The sequence below is a fragment of the Acomys minous genome, assembly GCF_964271855.1.
Source record: "Acomys minous genome assembly, chromosome: 9".
Lineage (NCBI taxonomy): Eukaryota > Metazoa > Chordata > Mammalia > Rodentia > Muridae > Acomys > Acomys minous.
In genome coordinates, this window is record NC_140490.1 from 9,817,187 (window position 1) to 9,840,643 (window position 23,457).

The window sequence follows — 23,457 nt, forward strand, 5'->3', positions numbered from 1 at the left end:
ACAGGGCTCTGTCTATATAAAACCATGGAAATTAATTTTACTATGGGCAACCATAATCTGCAAAGACATTCTCCCAAGCAGGGTCTTTGCTCAAGTGCTGTGCGCCTTTGAAATTCACTGGCCCTGCACAGGCTAGCACCAAGGCTTTGCATCTTCACATCCTTTAACTGCTCATGTGTGTTTATGAGCCAGACTAAGAATTCCACAAATGTTGAAAGGCCATGTTATTTTCTTCTCTACCTGTGATCCAGGCTACCCTTTCACTGTGTGATCCATGCTTTCTTTATTCACCTAAGTTAGAGAGAAAAATATTGCGACAAATCTGCTTTCTCAGTTTGTCATTGATTTTGGGAGATAAAATTTTCTCCCGTGCAGAAATGCTCAATTTTTATGAGATAAATTTCTTGTGTGTTTTCTGAATGTGGGTGAATAATCAGAAATGCCTTCCCACTTCTGTGCTTTTAAAACTTCTTTTTTCTTTTTCTTTCTTTCTTTCTTTCTTTCTTTCTTTCTTTCTTTCTTTCTTTCTGTGTGTGCATGCACACATACATATACCAGACCATGCATGTGGGGGTCATAGGACAACCTGTGAGAGTCAGTTCTGTACATGTGGGTTCCTTGAATCAAACTCACATGGTCTGACTTGGCAGCAGATGCCTTTATCTGCTGGGCCGTGTTGCCCCACTCAGTTTCTTTCCCTTCTCCTCTCTATTCCTCTCCTTTCCTTTCTTTTTCTTCTCTGATTCATCCACTTCCTCACTCTCTTTCTTCCTAGCAGGACCTGGGAGCGTCCTCTGCGTCCACTCTCCAGAGAAATCATCGTGCGCTGGTTCAAAGAGGAACAGCTGCCTCGCCGAGCTGGCTTTGAGAGGAACACCAAGTCCATCGCCCCCTGGTTTCATGGTAGTATACTTCCTGGGCATCATGGCAGATGATGTACATATGTCTAACTCTTTCTCAGATGGAAGAAGTCTTGGAGGATGGCTGTAATCAGGGGTGTGGAGGACTTTGGGGTCCATGCTGCAATTCTTCCTCCAAAACGTTTGGCAAGAATTCATGAGTTCAGGGTTGCTGGGATGCTGTGTATATACAGTCTTTATCTTCTAGGAAGCTGTGAACTTGAGTCCCCTTAGTGGAGACTACCGTGAGGGAGCCCCTGGCTACTGGGGAGGAGGGTCAACACTAATCATACCCATGCCCATAGCACAGCAGCCTATTTGCTCTGAAAAGAATACATTTTGGTTCAATGACAGATTGATGAATGAAGGGACCAGAGTCAGTCAAAGGCAGAACATTAGATGAAGAGGCTCCTTAGAAATCTTCCAACCCATTCATTACAGATAATAAACCAAGGCTCAAAGACAGAAGGGGGGTTTTCAAAAGGTACCAGATGATGTGTAAAGTTAACTTCAAGAATGAATTTCAAGGACTCTAATCCCAGGGAGCTGAATATGCAATAGCTTCAAGTAGAAAAACAAACAGGACTGTGACTTCACCAGAGATTTAATACAGAGAAATAGCAATACCCTACTGGCTTTGAGTTCCCTCAATATTAGTTAGCTATTGCTGCACAACAAACAACTCTAGAGCACCATACTTTATTTATTTACTACACATTTTTTAAATTGAAAAATAAAATAATTCATATTACGTCTCATTTGCTATCCCATCCCATGCATCCTCCCACTCCTCCCTCCCTCTCGCCTTCACCCCATTCCCCTTCCCTATGACTGTGACTGAGGGGGAACCTCCTCCCCCTGAATATGATGCTAGGGTATCAAGTCTCTTCTTGGTAGTCTGCTATCCTTCCTCCGAGAAGCACCATACTTTAAAGCAAGTACACCTTGTTCCTTTCTTCATGTGTGTCTAAATTGGCTGGGCAGTTCTAGCTTGGTTCAGATGGTCTTGGCTGATCTCATTGATGTTACTCTGGGCAGTCAGAAGGTCAGCTAAGGCCTGGCTGGCCTAGGACAGTATCCTATGTGCTCATGTGAATGCTTCTATTCCAGCAGTCTAGCCCAGACTGTCAAGTTTCCACACTTTGGCCTTGTTCCCTTGAGCATCCCTTCCCTAACCAGCACTTAGCTCAGGTTAGGAAAGCTTGGGATTCCCCTGGTCAGAACTAACCTCACCGGCCACTGTTATTACCCATGTGATCCTCATCTGCCAGCTTCATCTCCAAGTGGATTGAAGAGTCTTCGTCTTTGGCTGTATTTCCTGTATTTGTCTTGGTGATGAACTGCCCTCCTATTCCAGACCAGCTTCTTGTACTCTCAATTCTATCCAGCTGAAAGGTAGAATCTGGTACCATGGGGGTGTAGAGTTCTGGTGTCTTGAAGGGTGACTGGCAGCTGGCAGAGGAAGGCCGTCATGAGCATGTACTGGGCACGCATCCAGCTCTGAGAGCAGCCTCAGACATGCTTAGCAGGAAAAACATGCTCATTGAGCAAAGCTATCTGCCTGCAACTTTACTCTAGCCTGCTGGAGCCCAAAGAGCATGTGACCTTTGAATTGCAGGCTGCAGTCAGCTGACATGCAGTATTGATCGGATCGCTGAAGGTCACAAAGATAATGACACTTCCAGTCCAGGCCTGGGGAGTATCTTCCTTGGTCTGTCCTCTTTATGGTTCATCCTTCACAAAGCGTTCTGGAATTATTTTAAATGCAGTGAGATCCTGTCACATCTCTGCTGTGTTATCCTCTACTTCCCTTTATGCATGCAACTCCCCTCTCCCCCAGTCCCGTCCTGAGGTCCACAAGGCCCAGATGATAGTTTCCCACACTACACTGATGTCAACCGTCTTGCCTTTCTTCTGTTCTTAAAAGAGCAGCTCAGGCCCTTCGTCCTTGTGTGATGATGATGTCCTCTGCCTTTGCGGTTTCTCCCCAAGCTCATTGCTTGGCTGATACTGTCTTATTTTTTTTTACCTGCAATATCTCAGGGAGGCTCTTTCACCTGTCCCCTCTGCCTCCCAGCTGCCCAGGGGTCAGGTGTAGAAACACAGCTTATCATCTTCCAGTGCCATCATTCTTTTGACTTCTAGAAGACCACTATAACATCCCTACTCTGTGAGTCTCAGTGTGCACGTAGGCTTTGTTGTACCTCAGAACAGAGGCACCCAAAGGCACAGTGACTATTACCAACTAAGGATATTTTATACTCTGGTCTCAAGTTTGTTGGCCTAAACATCTAGGAATAGGACTGAAGTTTTGTTTCTACAGGAAAGTCTGATGGTTTTGTGGCATAGGGAAAGGAAAGAAATAGTGAGTCACACATCCGTCTCAATGTTTCCGGCCGGAACAGATATCTGCTGTGACTGCACAGGTATCATTAGCCATGGTGCCCATGGCGTGGTTGGGAGTTTTGAATGGTAAGACTTTTATAACTACTTTCCACTTTTGGGAATCTTCCTTCTCTTAGGCCTCCACACACCCAACAGAATCATGCAATAGCTCTTTATTGCCCAGAGAAAACAGTCACTCATGGGTGACTGAGCCATGTGTCCTTGGAGCTGGTACCAGGGACTCCCTGTCTTCTGTCATATTGTGTTGTCGGAAGCCCTTGGAGGACCACCGCCTCCAATTGGAGACATCGCCCCCGCCTCCAGGTGTACATTATTACCACATTGGAAGTAGCTTATGGTATCTCAGGCTGCTGCAGAGTGCAGCTCAAGTGTCCCCATGGAGCTGGGGTTCGGTGGCTGTACTGGTTGCTCAGAAGGGCTCCTGGTAGCCAATGGGGGAAAGTATAGTTGATGTGCTTAAATTCATCTTTTTTTGGGGGGGGGGGAAGGTCTTAGAGTTTTTTATTTTTATGTAAAAAGATTGACATGGCCTCTTTCGCTGGGTAGACTGTCTTGGATAATCCATTCAAGAAAGGTTACTTGGTCCAACTTAATGAAGCCTGTGCCCTTTGTGTAATGACAGAAACACTGCCTGCGCATGCTCAGCAGTGACTCCCATAGAGCTACTGGTCACCCGTGTTGCCTTCAGACATCCAGCTAAGGAAACAGAAATTTATTTTTAATTTTACTTTTTATTTCAGGGGAGAAAAGGGTAAGTTTTATGTTGTCACAGAACAAACAGAACCTAGATCTAAGTCTTACAATTTATGTAATTGACTTCATGTTCTCCTGACAGTTTCTACCATAAAGCATGTAGGGAAGTTGTTAACACACGGAACAGAACTATTTAGTGACCAAGTTTTCATTGATCTGTGACAGAATGAAAGAAAAAACTCATATGTGGTGAATAGCCAGCTGCCTTTGCTTAGAAAAAAGGACTGAGCTATATTTATATCACAGGATTATATTCTTTCCCAGTTTTAGTGTTAAAATGCCCCATCTTTTATGAATCAATGGTGATAGTTAACAGTGGTTACTTTAAAAGCAAAATATCAAGAGCCCAATTCTAGTTCCGAAGTATGTGTATGTGTGTGTGTGTGTGTGTGTGTGTGTGTGTGTGTGTGTGACTTTGTTCCCTTCTAAAATGCTAAAGTTGAGACTACCTAGAAGGTCCCAACTTTCTTTCCAACATGGAGATTTTCTGATGGGTAAGTGGGACTCCTTCTGTATCAGTCCCTACAGAGACAGAGAGCTCATCAGCCCACAGGTAGCCTGTACCAATCTGTTACCTGCCTTGGCAGGGACTCTGTTCCTGCCTTGGGTGGCTGGGTATCTCAGCTCTGGAAATCCTACATTATGTAGCACTCACGTTCTAGGAGCACTGGGTCCACTTAGATATCCTGTTGTCATGGTGATGGTGTGGGTAGAAGATAGTGATGGGCAGCATCTGGGTTTCTTGAAGTCTATACTTAGGACTAGCACACTGTCCTTTCTGTTTCAGGCTGCTGGCCACTATTTGTCGTCTCCTCCTCTTCCTCCTCCTCTTCCTCCTTCCTTGTAAGAAACTTCAAGGTCATATACCAAGAGGTGTGGACATAGTAAGTTGAGAAGAATTTGAGTCAATGATGCAGTCTATCACAATTGAGGTATAATTCTTTTCTTTTCCTGAATGAGACATTCCTAGTCACTTCAGATGGATTTTGATGCGGGTTAAGAATAACTACTGTGATGTGTAGTTCTTCTGTTTTCTCAGACATTTAGATGTACTGTGGTAAAATCCAAACAGCAAGACAGACAGGGATCTCAAGATACAGGGCCTCTCTTTGACCTTGGGTGGGTCATTTAACACCTTCTGGGAAATTGACATAACATACATTTGGGTGCCTATACAAATCAAATCAACAAAGACACTTTGTCCCCCCAAAAAGGCACATGTCAGTGCCAGTACTGGTGTGTCATGGAGTGTGGGATCAACTAGTACAAGAAACTCCATGTTTTTCAGGAAATACAGTATAGAGAAATGCATACAGAGCACAGAGGACAAGCAGAATAAAGATTGTCTTTCCCCAGACCAACCTGGGAAGTTAATCAGTCCTCTGTTACAAAGAATAGGAGAAAAGGAATCCCCTTTCTCCTCTGCTCATTGCCACATCCCAAGAGTTATGAGAGACGTGAAGTTCTTCCCGAGAAGTGCCAGCACATAAGCTTGGCTCTGGGAAAAAGCTATTTTGGGACTTCAGCATGTGTCTGACATTATTGAGTGTTCTCTGTCTGAACATTGGCTCATTCAGAACGAATTTCTCTTCCTCAGCTTTACTTCCCGAAAAGATTTAAAGTGTGGTCCATGGTTTGTTGTCTTGGCAGTGACCCATGGTGGCCTTGCTACTGCCCTTGGGGCTTGGCACAGAAAAAAGGCTGTGTGGTTGATGATGGGCATGGCACTGGTAAGTGAGTCCTGTTGAATTTTGCTCAGATACTGGGAGTGTATCCCAGGTGTGGACCCACCCTAATTTAAGTGAGGCTGGTTTTACCCAGATGATATGTTACTGGCATGGTGCTTGTTTTGACAAGCATAAAGTATGGAGCTGGCATTCCCCATCTTTGTCAACAGTGTTGTCTTCAGGGAGCCTAGGAGTTAGGGTGGCTTTCCTCTCACCGCCCTTCTGATGTGCCTCTTCCATGTAGTCCCTCATGCTTTATGTGAACTGTATAATTTGATATACATCACCTCACATCACTGTCAAGGGCTTCTTAAACTGGGTATAGACATCCCTTTATGGGTGGCCACCACAAGGCCTAGAAAGCTGCAGAAACTGACCCAATCTTTCCCCACCAGTAAACCCAGAAGTTTGAACAACACGCAAAATCTTATATACTCTATTCTGAGTGTTCCATTCTTCTTTGAATTCTCTGACTATCCAGGAGTGGATATTGGGATAAAACAAGACATCCGCTTTGGATTTATAAACCCTTACTGAGAATCACTTTCGGTACAAGCTGTCTCTCACTCTCCCTGCTCCATGACCTTGCAGAGTTGATCTGATGTGCATGCCCCAACCTAGCCCCAGGAGCTGCCTAGGAATGGCCAGTTTGTTCTTAGTGATTATTTTCTAGGCCTAGAGTTTCTGAGGCAGATGAAGAGTGTGCGTGAGCCCATGAGGCGGGTATCATTAGCATCCAAGGTCAGTGAGGAAGAACCTGGCGTGAGGCTTCGGAAAGATATTTCTGTTGATGGATGGAGCCAAGAATAGTTGCTGAGGTCTCAGGAATAGGAGCTCAAGCAATAAAAAATTTACCTGAAGCATCAGACAAAGCTGGGGACAATAACGACAGCGGGTCTTGTTCTGAGGGTCCTAGGTATCAAGTCTTACAAATAAATGCTGTTTGTCATATGCAATAATCAACATGGCGGCCTTGGAAGGTGAACAATGGGACTTGAAGTGTATACACCAGTGGTTTCATATCTCCAGGGCATGCTATAAATCAGTCTTCTCATTCAGATAAGAAGAAAACAATGACATCATTTGGCTATACCAAAAGAAGATGATACTAATTTAGCCTCTCACTCTCCCTCTCAAAAACAAACAAACAAACAAACAAACAACAAAAAAAACAAAACAAAACTTCAAATAAAAAATTATGATTGTCTTAGTTGGGATTTTCACTGCGGTGAAAAGACACCATACTCAAGGCAACTCTTATAAAGGAAACCATGTAATCGGGGCTACCTTACAGTTTCAGCGGTTTAGCCCATCATTTCCATAGCTAGCGGTGTGCAGGCAGACATGGCGCTGGAGGAGCTGAGAGTTCCACATCTTGATCTAAAGGCAGCTGAATAAGACTGTGTCACACTGAGCATAGCTTGACCATAGGAGACCTCAAGGCTGGCCTCCACAGTGACACATTTCCTCCAAAAAGGCCACACCTACTCCAGCAAGGCCACACCTCCTCCAGCAAGGCCACACCTACTCCAGCAAGGCCACACCTCCTCATAGTGCTACTTCCTATGAGCCAAGCATTCAAACACACACGTTTATGGGGGCCACTCCTATTCACACCAACATAATGATTATTATCTTGAAGTCGTTTCTGAAAGCCACAGGTGTAACACAGGCCGTTGGGAGGGCTGCCTTGCATGTGGAGTTAAAAGAACTCTCGGACCCACTCTCCGGAGCAGAAATTGAAAAGAAAAACCTTTCACCAGGTCTGGTCTCAAAAACTTTTTAAAGGGTAGGTCGCTTGGACCCATTTTCTTGGCTTCTGTAGTGCTGAAGATTGAACATGAGGCCCTGCACAGGACAGGCAAACATTCTTCCGCTAAGCTATGATCCCAGCTTCTACGATTTTTGCTTAAGGTATTCCACCAAGAAACAAAAGAATTGTTCTCATTCTTTTCCTGAAGGTGTGCATTGGTTAGATATCCCCAAAAGGGGTTACAAAGAACAATATTGCTTTTGCTTAAGGAAAGCAGATTGCACTATTATCCCTAAGGTTTTGACTTTTACTCAGCTGCCTATAACGCTAGTGCTGGCTCTGCTCCCAAGCCCTGGATATGATAGGCGTTGTGCAGCTGGACAGGCGAAAGCATCATTTAGCTCCGTGGCTTCTGTGGATAGGGGATTTGTATAGCCGGAATTTTGGCTACTCTATTGGGTTCTTTTTCCTACCTTCATACTACAGCACCCCTATTCTTTCCAACTCTCAACACTGGGTAGGAGAGAAAGAAGGTTAGAGGAGAAAGGGGGTGTCAATGTTGTTAGATTACTTCCTGATGAGTAGGAGAGTCAAATTCCTTGGGGGAAAATTTGACCTTTGTCATTAGGATGTCACCAGCCAGCAACCAGCAACCCAGCAAAGAGTAACAAATAGCAAGAGGAGCAAACAGGAACCAGCAATAGCATTAGCAGCAGCAGCAATAGCAGCAGCAGCAGCAGCGGGAGTAGCAGCAGGAAGAGCGGCAGCAGCAGGGGGAGCTGCAGCAGCAGCAGCAGCAGCAGCCCCCTCTTCAGGCTCCAACATTTATCAAGAGTCCCCAGAACTGCTAACATAAACTGTTTTCAGCTGGAATAATCATGCTCCTGTCAAAGCATGAGACAAACCATAGTCAGCTGCGGTGGTCAATCTGAACCCGCCCCATATCCCTCACCTGGGATTAAAACAACAACAACAACAACAACAAAAATACTCGCATAATATTTCTATCTGTTTAAAGAAACTGAAAGTTCTCACTACAGACTTGTGACTTCCTGTTCTCAAGCATACACTGGGCTACGTCTTTGGGGTCTGTGTCTGGCTGCACTTGTGGAAGTATGATGTCCTTTTATGTTTCAATAGGTTTTTGAACATTTACTTTGTTTTGGCTTTATATCAAACACTGATTGACTATGCAACATTCCATTTACTCCACATCTGAACACATGAAGTAGGTGTTAACTCTGACCAGTTTGTGTGTGGAGCTCACAGTATGCAAGGCATTCTTTAGGCTCCACATATGTCCACTTAGTCCACCACATCATGCACTGGCCATGCTATGGGATAGATGAAGAAATGAAGGCCCAAAGAATGGAAGGCACATGCCTCAGCCTACACTGCTAGTAAACGGTCATGGAAGGATTTACACTCCTATCTGGCTTCAGAATCTCAGAAGCTTTTCACCATGTCGCCGTTCTGCCAAGCCACCGTCTCACCAGTGAAGAAACGGAGACACTGCAATAACCTCAGCAAACAGTTCTGCAGGGCCTGGACATTTTGACGTGGAAGAAATGATGGTGTCTTTAGGGGACACTCGGGTGTTCTGGGCTGCAGAGTGGCCTTGGTGGTCATGCTTCATTTCTGCCTGGGGAAGGTGGCTTCTTCAGACGTTGGGACCATTTTTTTATTTTCAGAGAACCGAAGTGTGCTGTCTGAATGTTTAATGCGGCCTGTGAAGATCCTAGGCAGTAAATACAGTTAAACAGGAACTTACCGGTTTTGGGGGCTTGTTGAGTTACCTGAACGGGGATATTAGGAAGCCTGTCTCCCCTCCCGTCTTCCTGCCATGTCATGTGATCTCTTTTGCGTGTACAAATTTGATTTCTGTTCTTCTACGACATTGTTTCCCAGCCTAGGGCTGTCACCACAAGTGCAGTCGATGAAGCAACTCAACCTTGGACTTACAGTCCCTCAAAGTCCCTCAAAGACAGATAAGTCTGTCTTAGCGCAAACAAATAAATAAGCAGCTAGTTGATTACTCATGCTACACCTAAGGAACAAGTGGAAGGGTTGACCCCGGTCCTTATGGAACTCATGTGCACTTGCAGGTGATAGAAAAAAAATGCATAGCAACATAACTAAAAGGAAATCCGGCTCACAGGACTGAAAAGCACTGCCCCCTCAGACAGCTAGGACCAGTTTCAGACTTTACCTGACCTAAGGAGCGAGCATATTTCAGCCACTGGCCCCTTTCCACTCGCTGCTGCTTTCGTTCTGAAGCAGCCATTGTTTAAGGTACCATGTCTTTTCTCTCCGGTTAAATGCAGCAGCAGCAGCAGAGGGCCTGCTTTCACTCACCAATCCTGCTACTGTTTCCTGTCTTCTGCTTTGATGGCTCAGATTTGGTCACACGATCACACCCAAGCCAATAGCTGTGGCCTTGTAGATGAGCTGCCTGATAGAGCTGTCTTGAGACTGTTTGGAGCAGATGTAGACGGAGTCCACCTTTGCTGAAATTGCATAGACAGAAAGCAAAGGAAGGCCCCTGCTTCTTTGCCAGAAGATGGTAGCCAGGATCAAGCAGGCGAGGCTGGTCTCTACACAGGAAAGCTGCCTGGTCTCTGACCTAACGAAGCAGAGGGATGGTACCCAAGTAATCATGCCATAAATAAATGCGTCCAGTTGAGATGAGTGCTATGCAGAATACAGAATGCATAGCCAGCTTCAGAAATTATTTTGGTGGGTGGTGTCTGTTACTCTGTCATGTATTTGGATGCACATCGCTTCCAAAGGCCCATATGATAAAGGCTGTTCACCGAGTGGTGTGCTTAGGAGGTGGGCGGACCTCGGGAGGCTATGAGGAGTGTGACCTTGAATGGCATTATAGGTGGGGGGCCCCATCCCTTCTCTTTGGATTCCTCCCCAGGAGATGAGCAGGTCCTCCACGCTCAGGCCACTCTTCCTTTTAAAAATCTTTACTTAATTTTCATTGGTGCTTTGTCTGTATGTGTGAGTGAGGTTGTGGGATCCTGGAGTTACTGACAGTTGTGAAATGCCATGCGGGAGCTGGGAATTGAATTGGGAACCTCTGGAAGAGCAGTCAGTGCTCCTAACCACTGAGTCATCTCTTCCCAGTACCCCCCCTCCCAGCCTCATCCGTGCTGTCTTAACACTGCCACCCAGCTCCTTTCTAGAGGCCTACAGTGGGTCTTCCCTATCTTAAGCAAACCTTGTCTGTTTCTGTGTTGACTGTCTCTGGTGCTTTCTGTAGAGTCAGAACACTGACCTGCACAAGTGGCCTTAGAACCTGGCCTGTCAGCTGTGAGGAGACAGACAGCCATGGACAGTAATCCCCCCTGTGCATAAGTATATTTGGATCTAGGAAGCCTGTCCGCTGAAACCCTTGTCTCAGCACTTAGCTGCGGTTCAATTTCATTTGGAAGTATATAAAAAAAAAAAATGCAGGTATTTGAACATATTCATCACAATCTCTGTGGCTTTCAGATGCTTTGAGAAACTGTTGAGAATGAAGAGCCTAATAACTCCGGCCTTCTTAATGATATTGTCTGCAAAGTGTGGCAATAAGAAAGGAAAGTCACACGCAAAAAAAAAAAAAAAGAAAAAAAGAAAAAATAGAATGAGAAATAGCTAAGCGGTAATGGAGGAGTTGTCAGGCGGTGAGGCGAAGCCTTGGCTTAAGAAATATGCACGGCAGATAAATTGAGACTCATAAAAAGGGAACCTGGGCAGCCGGCCTGCCTCTGTGTCTTTCTTTCTCAGAGTGAAGCACTGACAGAGAAATAAAAAAAAAAGCTTATTTGGTTACCTGGGTGGCTTCAGTTCCCAGCTAATGATTTCCAAGGATGGAACTGGGGTTGAGAAGGAGACGGAGCTCTGGGTCAGGCTTGAGGCTGTGTTAACCTGCAGATTTATGGCTCTATTAGAGCATGGCAACTTTCGGGACTATGAAGTGCCCTCCTTTTGCTGAGTAAATATCTGGATAGAGAACTTGATGCTGAGGGTGTTTAAGATCATTCGCGTGGGATTTGGGGGTAAGAGTTAGAGGGTGTCAGTATGTGTCTACTTAAGGTCTGTACTTAAGATACAGCAAGAGGAAGCTGGGTGCTGCTGGCCCCTTCAGTGGGTTGCTAAACTGCAGATGCCAGCTTTTGGACAGTGTTGCTGGTGGGAGGGTGGAGTCAGCTGGCTTTGTTTTCTAACTCAGCAAGCAGCATTCCTGCGTCTGCACTGTCATTCTGCGGTAGCCTGGGCAACTCCACAGAAGGGCTTGTCTCCTGATAGCGGCACTACCGTTTTTCTACTGGTGCACAGCAGAGGGCACTGTGGCTATTGGGCTGCTGTGAGCTCTGGACACCTGCAGGGAGATCAGGTGTAAGCCTCATTCTTCATTCCCATTAAGAGTCCAGGTAGGAATGGAGGCTGTTTGCTTCAGTGTACTCCTATAGCTGTGACATTTGAAGTGTATAAAGGACAAGATCAGCTGGGTTTGTGACTCACTTGGTGGCAGTAGCACCCCACCTCCTACTGTGGTCCCAGCCTCCATGAGGCCCTGGTGTTGTTCCACTTAATATGTCCTTTATGCTCTCTATGTCTATGGGTTCTGTAACCATGGATTCAACCAACCCCCCCAAAAAATGTAGTTAAATTCACAAAGATTTCATCTATATAAAACAAGTACTTTTTGTTGTTGTTGTTGTTGCCTAATATGTCATTTGAGTTAGATAGTGTGAGCCATCTGGAGGTGATTTAAAGTGCCCAATACAGAAGGTTTTCATAGGTCATGTTTAAAGACCAAGCCATGTTATATAAAGGACGGGGCTTCTGGAGTCACCTTCCAGAGATACTGAGGGGCCATTGAGCTTCATCTCCCAGCGTCTGGTGATGAGTTTATCTCTGCTGGAAAGACTTCAGACCCGGATATGATTTCTTCTTTGCAGATTCAGTTCTTGTCTCCTGTCCATATCATGCCCTTGGGCGTTGCTTCTCCAAGGGTGAGTAGCCTTCCTCTCAGTCTGTGCCTACAGCCCTGGTCCTGGCTCACCTAGAACTCAGCCTGCTGAGAAGCTTCTATGCACTTCCTGGTTGAGTCTTCTTGGGGGTAGGAACTTGTTTTGCTAATCCCCACCTTGCTCACACAGTCTTCCAGTTTCCTGTGTGGGAGGCTCTGGGCTGTACCTGGGGGAGAATAGACTGACAGACTGTTCCTCTGTCGAGCCTCTGCCATTTGCTAGCTGAGAGACCTTGTTAAGTAACTCAGTATCTTTCAGCCTCACCTTTTTGCTTTGCAAAATGGGGCTTGGGTATAAAAGTGTCTACCTCAAAAGATTACTGTGAGGCTTTAGCAAGCCAATGCTGATTGACCTCTTAGCACAGTGGCTGTCACAATGCCAGTGTCTCATAAATGCCAGTCGTGGGATTGCAGTTCCCAGCTATCATTTATTCTGTGCTACTTATTGATAGCCTAAGTTCCAGACACATTCCCAGACACGAGGATAGAGTGGAAGAAAAAGAAACCTGAAAAGTCATTGCTCTCATAGGTCTTATAGATGTTAGAGTTGTGAAAATATATCAATATAAACCAATGTTGAAACCATACATTTGATGTAAGCTATATGATTGCTGCAGTAGTATCATCTAAGATGTTGTTGTTGTTTTCAGTTATCAGCATATGTTTAGAGATTCCTAGTCTGTGCCATGGTGGGGGGTTCTCAGCAGATGATTGAGAATGAATCCTGGGGCAGGGGACATTTTTGGTGGTAGCAACTGGGAGGGGCTTTGGGCATTTGAGAGGAAGAGGCCAGTGATTCTGGCAAAAAAACAAAAACAAAAACAAAACAAAAAAAATTCAGTCTAAAGTATCAGCAGTGCTCAGGGTGATAAGCCCTGGGGTATGCCTGTGTATCTTGCTGTGTCCTTGTACAGTGTCCAGGGGCTTGTTCTCACCGGGCAGCAGGGGAATAAAGAAAAGATAAACATAGAGAGACACACAGACAGAAAATCTGGGATTGGGCAGACTGGGCACTCTACTGGAGAAACTACGGCGCTCAGCTCATTGAGTTAATACAGAGCTTAACAGGAAGGCTGCATTATTGCATACAGCTGAACAAAGAGGTGGAGTTATTACTTACAGGTAAGCAAGGAGGCAGAGTTTATAGTCCCCAGCTGGATCAAGGCTTAGTTAGGAACATTCTCTGTAGGGGAGCAGTCTTTAGGCTGTAAATATCTGGAAGGAGAAAGCTGTGATGGACATTTTCTGGACCAGAAGGGAAGGCTTTGCCATTTTTTCTCGGAGACTTATCCCCACTGAGAAGGCTTTTTGTTATTCCTCCAGCGGTCTGAGCTTATGAAGTAACTAACATAGCCGTGTCCATGTCAACAATACACATTCACTCAGAAATTCACCCATCCTGGGCTTCTTCTGCTCCCTACAGGGTCTCCTTAAGATTCTTTATCTCCTCTCCTCTCCTCTCCTCTCCTCTCCTCTCCTCTCCTCTCCTCTCCTCCTCCTCTTCTTCTCCTCCTCCTCCTCTTCCTCCTCCTCCTCTTCCTCCTCCTCCTCCTCCTCCTCCTCCTCCTCCTTCTTCTTCTTCTTCTTCTTTCTCTCTCTCTCTCTCTCTCTCTCTCTCTCTCTCTCTCTCTCTGTCTCTCTCTCTCTCCTTTTTTGGAAACAGGGTATTATATAACTCAGGCTCTCCTTAAACTCTCTGAGAATGACTTTGAATTTCTGATCTCTCTGCTTCAGCATCCCAAGTGCTGGGATTATTGGATTGTGGCTTATGCCATCAAATCCAATTTATGTGGTGCCAAGGATGGGGCCCACTGGTCTGTGCAAGCTAGTCAAGCACTCTGTCATTGGGCTATATCCTCACCCTTTGTTCAGACTGTTTTTTTTTACTTTTTTCTCCTTTATTAATTTATTCTTGTTACATCTCAATGGTTATCCCATCCCTTGTATCCTCCCATTCTTCCCTCCCTCCCATTTTCCCCTTATTCCCCTCCCCTATGGCTGTTCCTGAGGGGGATTACCTCCCCCTGTATATGTTCAATAGGGTATCTAGTCTCTTCTTGGTAACCTGCTGTCCTTCCTCTGAGTGCCACCAAGTCTCCCCCTCCAGGGGACATGGTCAAAGGTGAGGCACCAGAGTATGTGAGAAAGTAATATCCCACTCTCCACTCTACTGTGGAGAGTGTTAATTATTGTTCCTAGAAGGATGTAAAACAGATGGAACTTCTTTTTCTAACCTTTCTTTCTTTCTTTCTTTCTTTCTTTTTTGTGTATGTATGTGTGTGTGGGTGTTCAGGGAAGATGGATCAAGTCCCCCTGGACCTGGAGTTTGAGATAGTTGTGAGCCACCAGGAATCCATTCTTGACCCTCTGTAGGAGTAGCAGGACTCTTGACTGCTGAGCCATCTCACTAGGCCCTAACTTGAATGTTTTGATAAGCAATCTCATCTTACTCCTGATCTTGCTGTTAATGACTAAAAAATCCATCACATACTCTTCTTACCAATGACAATTTTATATAAAGATGTCACATGGTCACATGGTATCCTGTAAATAGGCATACTTTTTATGTTTTACTTAAAACTAGTAATGAGCAGGCAGTGAGATGGCTCAGTGGGTGAAGTTACTTGCCCAAGCCTGCTGACCTGAGTTCAGTCCTCGAGCCTATGAGGTGGAAGGAGAGAATAAACTATAGTGTATCCTCTGACTTCCACGTGTTCACCATGAAGCTTGCCTGCTCATACATGTAAAAAATGTGACCATCAATTTTTTGCATCAGAAAAAAAGTTGTCTTATCTCTTTTAGTATGCATCTCTTTCAGTTTAGCTCTCTAATTTTTCTGGTGAAAGTTCAGACACTTAAGCTCACAGTCCACTTTGTTCCTTGATGGGTCTCTCTAGCTTTAGTCCCCGTTCCAAGATGGAGTTTCAATGCAAGGAAACAATTATGGCCTTGGGATGGAGTCACAGGAAGTTGCTCTCTAATATGGGACCCTCTTTGGTCCAGCTCTGGCATGGGGCAATGTATGTTCTTTAAGTGTTCTGTGCCTAGATGGCTTTCCTTCTCCTTCTCCATCTCTGGACTATCCACTTACTTTGTCTGGCTGTTAGCCAGCTTGATTGCCATTTGTTCTGGGAAATGATGTGAACAGTAGCCCTCAATCATGTTGACTGTCCTTAAAAGGGATATTTGCCAGTGTGGGCACATATATACCATTCCTCAGGCACAGGGTACACAAAGGATGTGTACCTTGTCAAGTAGGCAGGTCGGTATCAGAGGGAGATGTGTTACAATTCATTGCTCTTCCAAGACAGCAGAAGACAGGATGCAACAAACCCATAACCATTACCAGGATCAAAACCAACTAACTAACCAAAAACACTTGGAACTTTTTGTATTGGACTTGAAAACTATAGTGTACCTATGAAATAGATTTGGGTTATAATCAGATAAATATCAAAGAATATTAGAAGAGTTAAGGTTTTGGCGGAAGATCTCTTGGTGGAGGCAGGCACCTCTTCTGGCACCCTTTCATCTACCTACTTTCCTGCTCTCCAGATTTGACCCACCAAATACTTGGCTTCTCTAAGTCACCTGGATGAGGCAGCTGCATGGAACCATTTATTTCTAGGGGTTGCTGCCAATGTGCAGGTAATTCCAAGGCCAGACCTGACTTCCATATGGCATAGGTCAAAGCACCTTAGAAGGTTCTATCCTCACGTGAAAAAGAGGTGCATTTTCATCTACTAAGGAACCTTGTGTTCAGTGTGCATAGGCGTATGGAGGACGCTTCCATCAGGCCCAAGGGCTGCACGTACCCTAGGGGCAGCTTTGAAAAAAATTGTAAGCAAACATACTGGAGGAATGTTTGTGTATTATTTTAGAGTGAGCTTTGTTGATGATCATTTTGTGTTTCAATGTCACAAGGTTGGACCCTCCTGACTTCAAGGAAAACACGACTCAGGTTTCATCCACTGATCCCGGTCAATGTGGCACGGTCCTTCATCATTCTGGCTAGTCATTAACTCTGGGATTTAAGGCTCTCTAGTATTTGTAATCAATAGATGCTATAATTCCAGCTCATTAGTAATTCCTTGCTTACCTAATTAATCCAAATTAGTGTGCTTTAATTTGGAGAAAAACACGCTCCACTCTGTAGAAATGCTGTCCCCAGGCTCATGGCTGGGTGTTCTGGCTCAGTATACTTTAGCAGCAGAAGGAAGAGACCAGCCTCCTATCTCCTCCCCTCTCATACCCTAGACAGCACAGTTGGCCTGTGAACTAATGCAGAGGGAAAGGAATAAGGATGACTTGGCAGAGCCTACCAAGGCCTTTTGATCTTTTCCTTTCTTTTTTTTTTTCTCTTTTAAATTAGGAATTATTAGCAGAGAGAGCGCAGAAGACCTTCTGGAGAATATGACAGAGGGAGCATTTCTGGTCCGGGTCAGTGAGAAGATCTGGGGTTACACCCTGTCCTACCGCCTGCAGAGAGGCTTCAAGCACTTCCTTGTGGATGCCTCTGGGGACTTCTACAGCTTTCTGGGAGTGGACCCCAATCGCCATGCTACCCTCACAGACCTCATTGATTTCCACAAGGTATCCCTCATTGAAGTGTTCATAGGGCGCGTTGGCAGAGACGTTGACTGAGGAGAGCCTGGAGCAAGAACAGCCAGTGCAGGCTCCAAGCCAAGGCTTTAAGGTCTCTGAACTATGGCACATTGTGGCAGAAGAGACCAGCAGAAGTTGGGGTAGAAGATGTTCAGGGCTGCCTCTGGGGGGGCTGTGTTCTCCCCTCTTCCTCATGCCTTGACCTGCCTTGTGTACCTGCTGCTCCCAGGCGTCTCTTCCCTGACTACCTGAGTGCTGCCTGTTGTTAGCACAGGAGATGACAGGTAGCTCTCTGTTGGAGCCAGCCTTGTCTTAGTTTTAGCATGCACCCCCCTCAGCAACTCCTACCCCGAACTCTGGCAGTTTTCAAGCTAGCTGGAGTGCAGCAAGCCGTCATGTGGCCTTAGCAACTTACCTCCACAGTAGAGTCAGCACCTTTCCTGTCTAAACTTACTCTTATGCTTGGGACATGTGTGGCCTTGGCCATGTCACATAGTCCTACTGAGCCTCAGTATCCTTTGCTTTTGTTGCCACTACAATGGAGCACAACACATTGGAACATTTATAAAGGGGGAAAAAAAGCCATTTTTCACACCTTTGGAGTCTGAGAAGTTCAAGATGGAGGGAGTGTCACTCATGGAAGGTTTTCTTACTACATTAACTCCTGACAGAATATGGGAGAGCAAAGGAGGGCGAGAGGGAGAGAGAGAAAGAGAGAGCAAGAGAATGAGCAAATGCAAGCAGGGAAATGCCTGGCTCTGTGGAGATGACTCAGTGGGTCAAGTGCTTGCTGTATAAGCACGAGACCTGAACTCAGATCCCCAACACCCACATAGAAGCCAGTAATGGCAGCATACACTTGTACCCCAGGGCTGGGTTGACGGTAAGGTGGTAGAGAAGGCAGATCCTGAAGGCTCATTGACCAGTCAGTGAAGGCAAAGTGGCAAGCTCCAGGTTCAGAGGAGAGGCTCTGTCTCAAAAATTAAGTTGGAGAGTGACCTCTGGCCTCCACACTTTTCCTATGTGCACAGGCCAGCTCACTTGTGTATACACATGCACATGCATGTCTCTGTCTGTCTGTCTGTCTGTCTGTCTGTCTCTATCTCTGTCTCTGTCTCTGTCTCTCTCTGTGTCTGTCTGTCTGTCTGTCTGTCTGTCTGTCTGTCTGTCTGTCTCTCTCTCTCTCTCTCTCTCTCTCTCTCTCTCTCTCTCTCTCTCTCTCTCTCTCTCTCTCACACACACACACACACACACACACAAACACACGGGCCAAACTCACTTTATAGCAAGGAGCCCATTACTGAGACAATGGCTTTGATTGCCTTGTGGAAGCAGAGTGCTTAGGACCTGATTGTCTCTTCTGGATCCTATCCCTTAAAACCATTACATTGCAATTATGTCTGGAGTACATTCTTTTGGAGAGCACATTTAAACCATAACATTGAGCAAATAAATACACATAGTGCTTATTTGAAATCTTATGGATTTTTAAACTGTATTGTATCCATAACTGCACCCTGTGATCCTGCGTCCAGTACTGTCATCCGTCCTGCCATTGAATCACATCAGGAAAGATGCTGTCTTGCAAATGTCTCACATATCATACTGAGAAGCAGCTTCTGTGTTAGTGCAGTTGTTGACAGCTGTCATAACTGTAAGAACAGTTGTACCTCGGCAACTGTACCTCATGAAGGCTCTAGGGATTCTGGGGTAAAGTTATGGGACTTCAGGTCCAATATCTAATTGAGTTTCACAGGTGTGGAAGGTGTCACAAAATTGCTTGCACTGGGATTTTGCTGTTATAAGGTCTCTTATGTTATAGATTGCTTTCTGTATTTTATCCATCCACAGAACACCTCAGGCCTTGAAAGCTACGTCCTCACATTGCCTTATGAATAAAGCACGTAGAAAATCACCTGTCTAGGCAGGCATGTTAGGAAATCCCAGGACTGTGGATACTGAGGCAAGAGAACCACCACCAGTTAAGGGTAGCTCAGGTTACATGGATGTAAACAACAACAACAACAACAACAACACCTCCAACAAAAACAACAGCACTACACCAAAAGCAGAGAGGGACAAAAAGGGAAAGGAGACAGGACAGAAGAGAAAACTGTTCATTCACAGATACGTCCGTGGTGTGAATTTAGAGTGGGTCAGAGTAGAAGTCTACTTGTGTTGGGAAGGGCCTTTTACAGTCAGAGGAAGGAGGAGGAAGGAGGAAGGGAGGGATTGTGTGGATTCTGGTAGCAGTGTTCCGGGTCAAGCATACAAACCCTCATAATCACAGTGACCTCTATGTTTTAGGGACATATTAGCTTTGTTCACCGGCCAGGAAACCAAGACTAAGGAGGCCAAGGCACTTGGCTGAGTTCCAATGGCTGCTATTGGCTGCTGTCAGGAGCCCAGGCCCCAGCCACCTTCCTCTTCAGGTCGTGCTTACCCACTGCGCCCAGTGCTTGTCCTTCTGTCCAAAATAAGCTATGTCACCAGCTATGGCTCCTTGTCTTCACCAGGATTTCAGTCAAAGGGTCAGTGCCCAGCCCTTAGGGCAGGTTCTGCACAGGAAGGCAAGAGCACATATCTCTGAATGGCTTTATTTGTTCCAAATTTAAATTTTTGGAGATCAACACTTTCACTTCAAGCCCCACACAGAGATATCATCTATGCTCACATGGAGGTCTGGTGGTCAGTTTTAATAAATCAAATTTTAATTATACCATTAATTCATGATTACATTAATCATGTCAGCCTCACTCATTTGAAGCCCTATGTTGCATCTTTTACCTTGAATTACTAGTGTACCATATGTTATTTGCTAGGCGGTAATACCAAAACTTATGCACATAAGAAAATACATAGTTTTGTCATTTTCACAGCATATAACAATTTAACCTCCAACCTCATTTTTAATAAACTATAAGGCAGTGTTTAAAGACTTGGCCTTTGATACCAGAATGTCAAGTTTAAATCCCAGCTTCCTTATGATGCATGGCTTTGGGCCACTATTCAGGCCTTTGTGGCTCAGTCTCCTCTTCAGTAGGGTGTATTCAGTGACATCCCTGTGAGATTTCAATGAGGTATCACTGTGTAGAGTGATGAAAAATTATGCCTGTCATTTCGGCATCATCTGTAGGTGCTGGCTGTTATTTAAATCTGGGTGGGTGGGTTGGGAATGAACGTCAGTTAGTTATTAGAGCACTTGCCTGGATCTGAACTCTGGTACTGAATTAAACTGGGTGCATCGGTGGATGAGTAAGTCTGTAATCTCAATGCTCAAGAAGGGGGAGAAATGAGAATAAAATGCTCAAGATACATCATCTTCAGATACATAGTGAGTTTAAGGGCAGCCTGTGACGCATGAGAACTTGGCTCAACGATATGCCTGGCAGATCTTTGCACATTACTGTATGTACCAGGAGTTGTAGTGCTCCATGAATTCCTTGGTATGGGTGTAGAGTTCAGCTTAATTACTCATGTTCCTCTTGTGTCCATCTTTCTACCTTCCAGTTTCATGATTATGCACAGTGTTTCAGAGACTTCTGTACTATGTATATGCCACTTTGTCACCATGGATACATATGCAGTGTTTTCCAGGATCAATTCCTTGAACTAAAATTGCTGGAAGGAAAAGTGTGCACATTTTAATTACAGAAGACCTGCCAGGTTGCCTTCCAAAAACATGGCACCAATTCATGTTCTTGCTGGAACTGTATGAGGCAGTTTCTCTCATCAGACACTGTAGCAGACACTGTAGCTCACTACTGTCTAGCTTGCGTTTTTCTTGTGGCCACTGATGCTCAGGTGTCTTTTCATATACTTAATGGCTACTTCCAGTTAGTCAGCTGTAAATTGTCTTTTCTTATTCACGGTCCATTTACTATTTTTAGGTATCTTTTTCTTGATGTTATAATTTTTGTATCTACCAAATTGTTTTTTATTTATGTCTATTCTGCTGAAAATATTTTTATTTTAAATAGTCATGTTTTTCAATTGTATGCTCATTTTTCTCTGGTAACAGTCCACTCTTCTTTCATGGATGACTTATCTGGTTGAGAAAGATAATGTAGATCTCTTAAAGCTTCCTCCTGTTCCCTCTTAGAAGCTTGGTGTTTTCTTAGAAATCTGTTGAACTATTGAGCTTTGCATCTTTCTGTTATGGTTGAGGTGGTCCTTAAATGCTTCAATAATGAGACAGTCTTCCAACTTTCAATTTCAAGCTTATTCGGGTGTAGACAATTTCTGTTTCCCAAGTCCATTGTCATCTGGTGTAGGCTTGGGGCCAACAATGAGTAGCTCTTTGAGGGGTATGGAAATGTCTGTGCTTTCGGTTTCTTCAGCTTCACCAAGAGCTGGGGCAAACATTTATTTAGAGTTGTGTTTCTAACCTGTCCCAAGCCTGCACTTTGTGGACTTCCTTCTTACTTTCTCATACTGTACAGATGTATTTCTTCTCCTCCTCTTTTTCCTCCTTCTCTTCCTTCCTTCCTTCCTTCCTTCCTTCCTTTTTTCCTCCTCCTCCTCCTCCTCCTCCTTCTTCTTTTGTTTGAGACAGGATTTTTTTGTGTAACTTTGGCGGTCCTGGACTCGCTTTGTAGTCCAGGCTGGCCTCAAACTCACAGAGATCCACCTGCCTCTGTCTTGCTGAGTGCTGGGATTATAAGCATGTACCACTGCACTGGTTTGCATTTCTTCTTAAAAGAAGGTTTTCCCTTATGTCTAGAAAGTTAAGTGAGGGGAGGTAGATGTATGGCCTTAGTCTTCTTGTCTGAACCATTTTCTACCTGATTCCCTATGAATGTTTATCTCTTTTCTGGATCTTAATTGGATTTTCTTCTTTTTCCCTTTAGGAGGAAATCATCACTGTTTCAGGGGGAGAGTTGCTACAGGAACCTTGTGGACAGAGGGATAGCCCACCGGACTATCACTTGTTGTTTGAATGATTTTTCCCCTCCTCTTTGGACTCCTTTGAATATCCTAATTTTGAACTGAGCTTAAGAATGTCCCAACTCAAAGCCCCAATGGTCTTCTGGAAGATCTCCCATTCTTCAGATGAACACTGAGTCTCTAGAATGTGACCTACAAAATGTGATTGTATTTACAAGACTGGTCCCATTTCAAATCTCAAGGCAGAAGCCCCAAATAATGATGCTCCTGGAGGTCTGACATGGCTGTGCTAAGCTGAACTCCTAGAGCAAATGGATCATATTTTAATAACCCAAAGCAATCCCAGTGCCGAACTTTACATTTAATATATAAGGCCAATACTCAATAAGTGTTTGTTGAGTGAGTGCCCTTCTGAAAAACCTCAAACACCAATGTGCAATGGTTTCTAGCAAATTATTTTTATACCATTTCATAAATTCACAGAGATAACAGAAGCAGACTTGTGACTACTTACGTGGAAGACATAGATTTCTTGCATCTTTCATAGCTTGTTGATACCACCATGGACATTACCCAAGGTTTCTAAACTCGACTTCCAGAATAGGTGATTGACTCTGTGCTGTCTTCTTCTTTTTCTTCTTCTTCTTCTTCTTCTTCTTCTTCTTCTTCTTCTTCTTCTTCTTCTTCTTCTTCTTCTTCTTCTTCTTCTTCCTCTTCTTCTTCTTCTTCCTCTTCTTCTTTAAACTACTTCTACTCCTTTGTTTCACCTTACCTCACATCTTGGCTCTGGTTTTGCAACGCTGAGGTAAAGATTCCATGTGAATGTACACAGGTCTAGAATGTATTATAAACCCAAGGATGCTGTTTAGATACTTGATGAGGCCTTTGCTGTCTAGAATGCTCTCTCTGTGTGCTCCCTACTTAAAGGCTTAGCTCTGTTGTCATTTTAATTCTTCTGTCTCCTTAATCTGGACATATTCTTCGTATTAATGGCAGTAACCTCCCAGGAACTCGGAAACTCTCAAGTATGGTGTCTAATTTGAGCTTAATCGTGTTGTTCCTTTATGGTCACAGACAAGGAGATAGCAGATGTGAGAGCAAGATCACAGGTTCTGAAATTTGGAAGGTTTTGGTTCCAATAAACACTCTGAAATATTCTGAGACTATATAATATTTGCAGCACAAGGTTTGGTGCATATAAACGGATGGATGGACTCTGGAAACTGTTTTATCTTCTCTGAGAGTCATGTCATCAGGAGAATAAGGCATCTTTATTCTCTAATCAAACTCTTGGCTCTTCTATTTCTTGCATCCTTGGCCACTTGTGGCATTGTGCACCCACAGGGCTATTATTATAACTAGTTTTGTGTGACTGATTCTGCTTTTATTCATTCCCCATGC

General features: G+C 44.5%; 1 protein-coding gene across 1 annotated transcript in view; it reads left to right on the forward strand.

Moving 5' to 3' along the window:
- SH2D4B (SH2 domain containing 4B) overlaps positions 1-22,822 on the forward strand; it is a gene marked incomplete at its 5' end in the record, with an annotated part of 79,452 nt that extends 56,630 nt beyond the window's left edge. The window contains 3 exons of the mRNA XM_084794449.1: positions 779-903; positions 16,937-17,157; positions 22,020-22,822. Of these exons, the coding sequence (XP_084650575.1) occupies positions 779-903; positions 16,937-17,157; positions 22,020-22,112 (439 nt within the window). The 3' untranslated portion in view covers positions 22,113-22,822. The remainder of the gene's footprint in view (positions 1-778; positions 904-16,936; positions 17,158-22,019) is intronic.
- Positions 22,823-23,457: the final 635 nt, after the last annotated feature.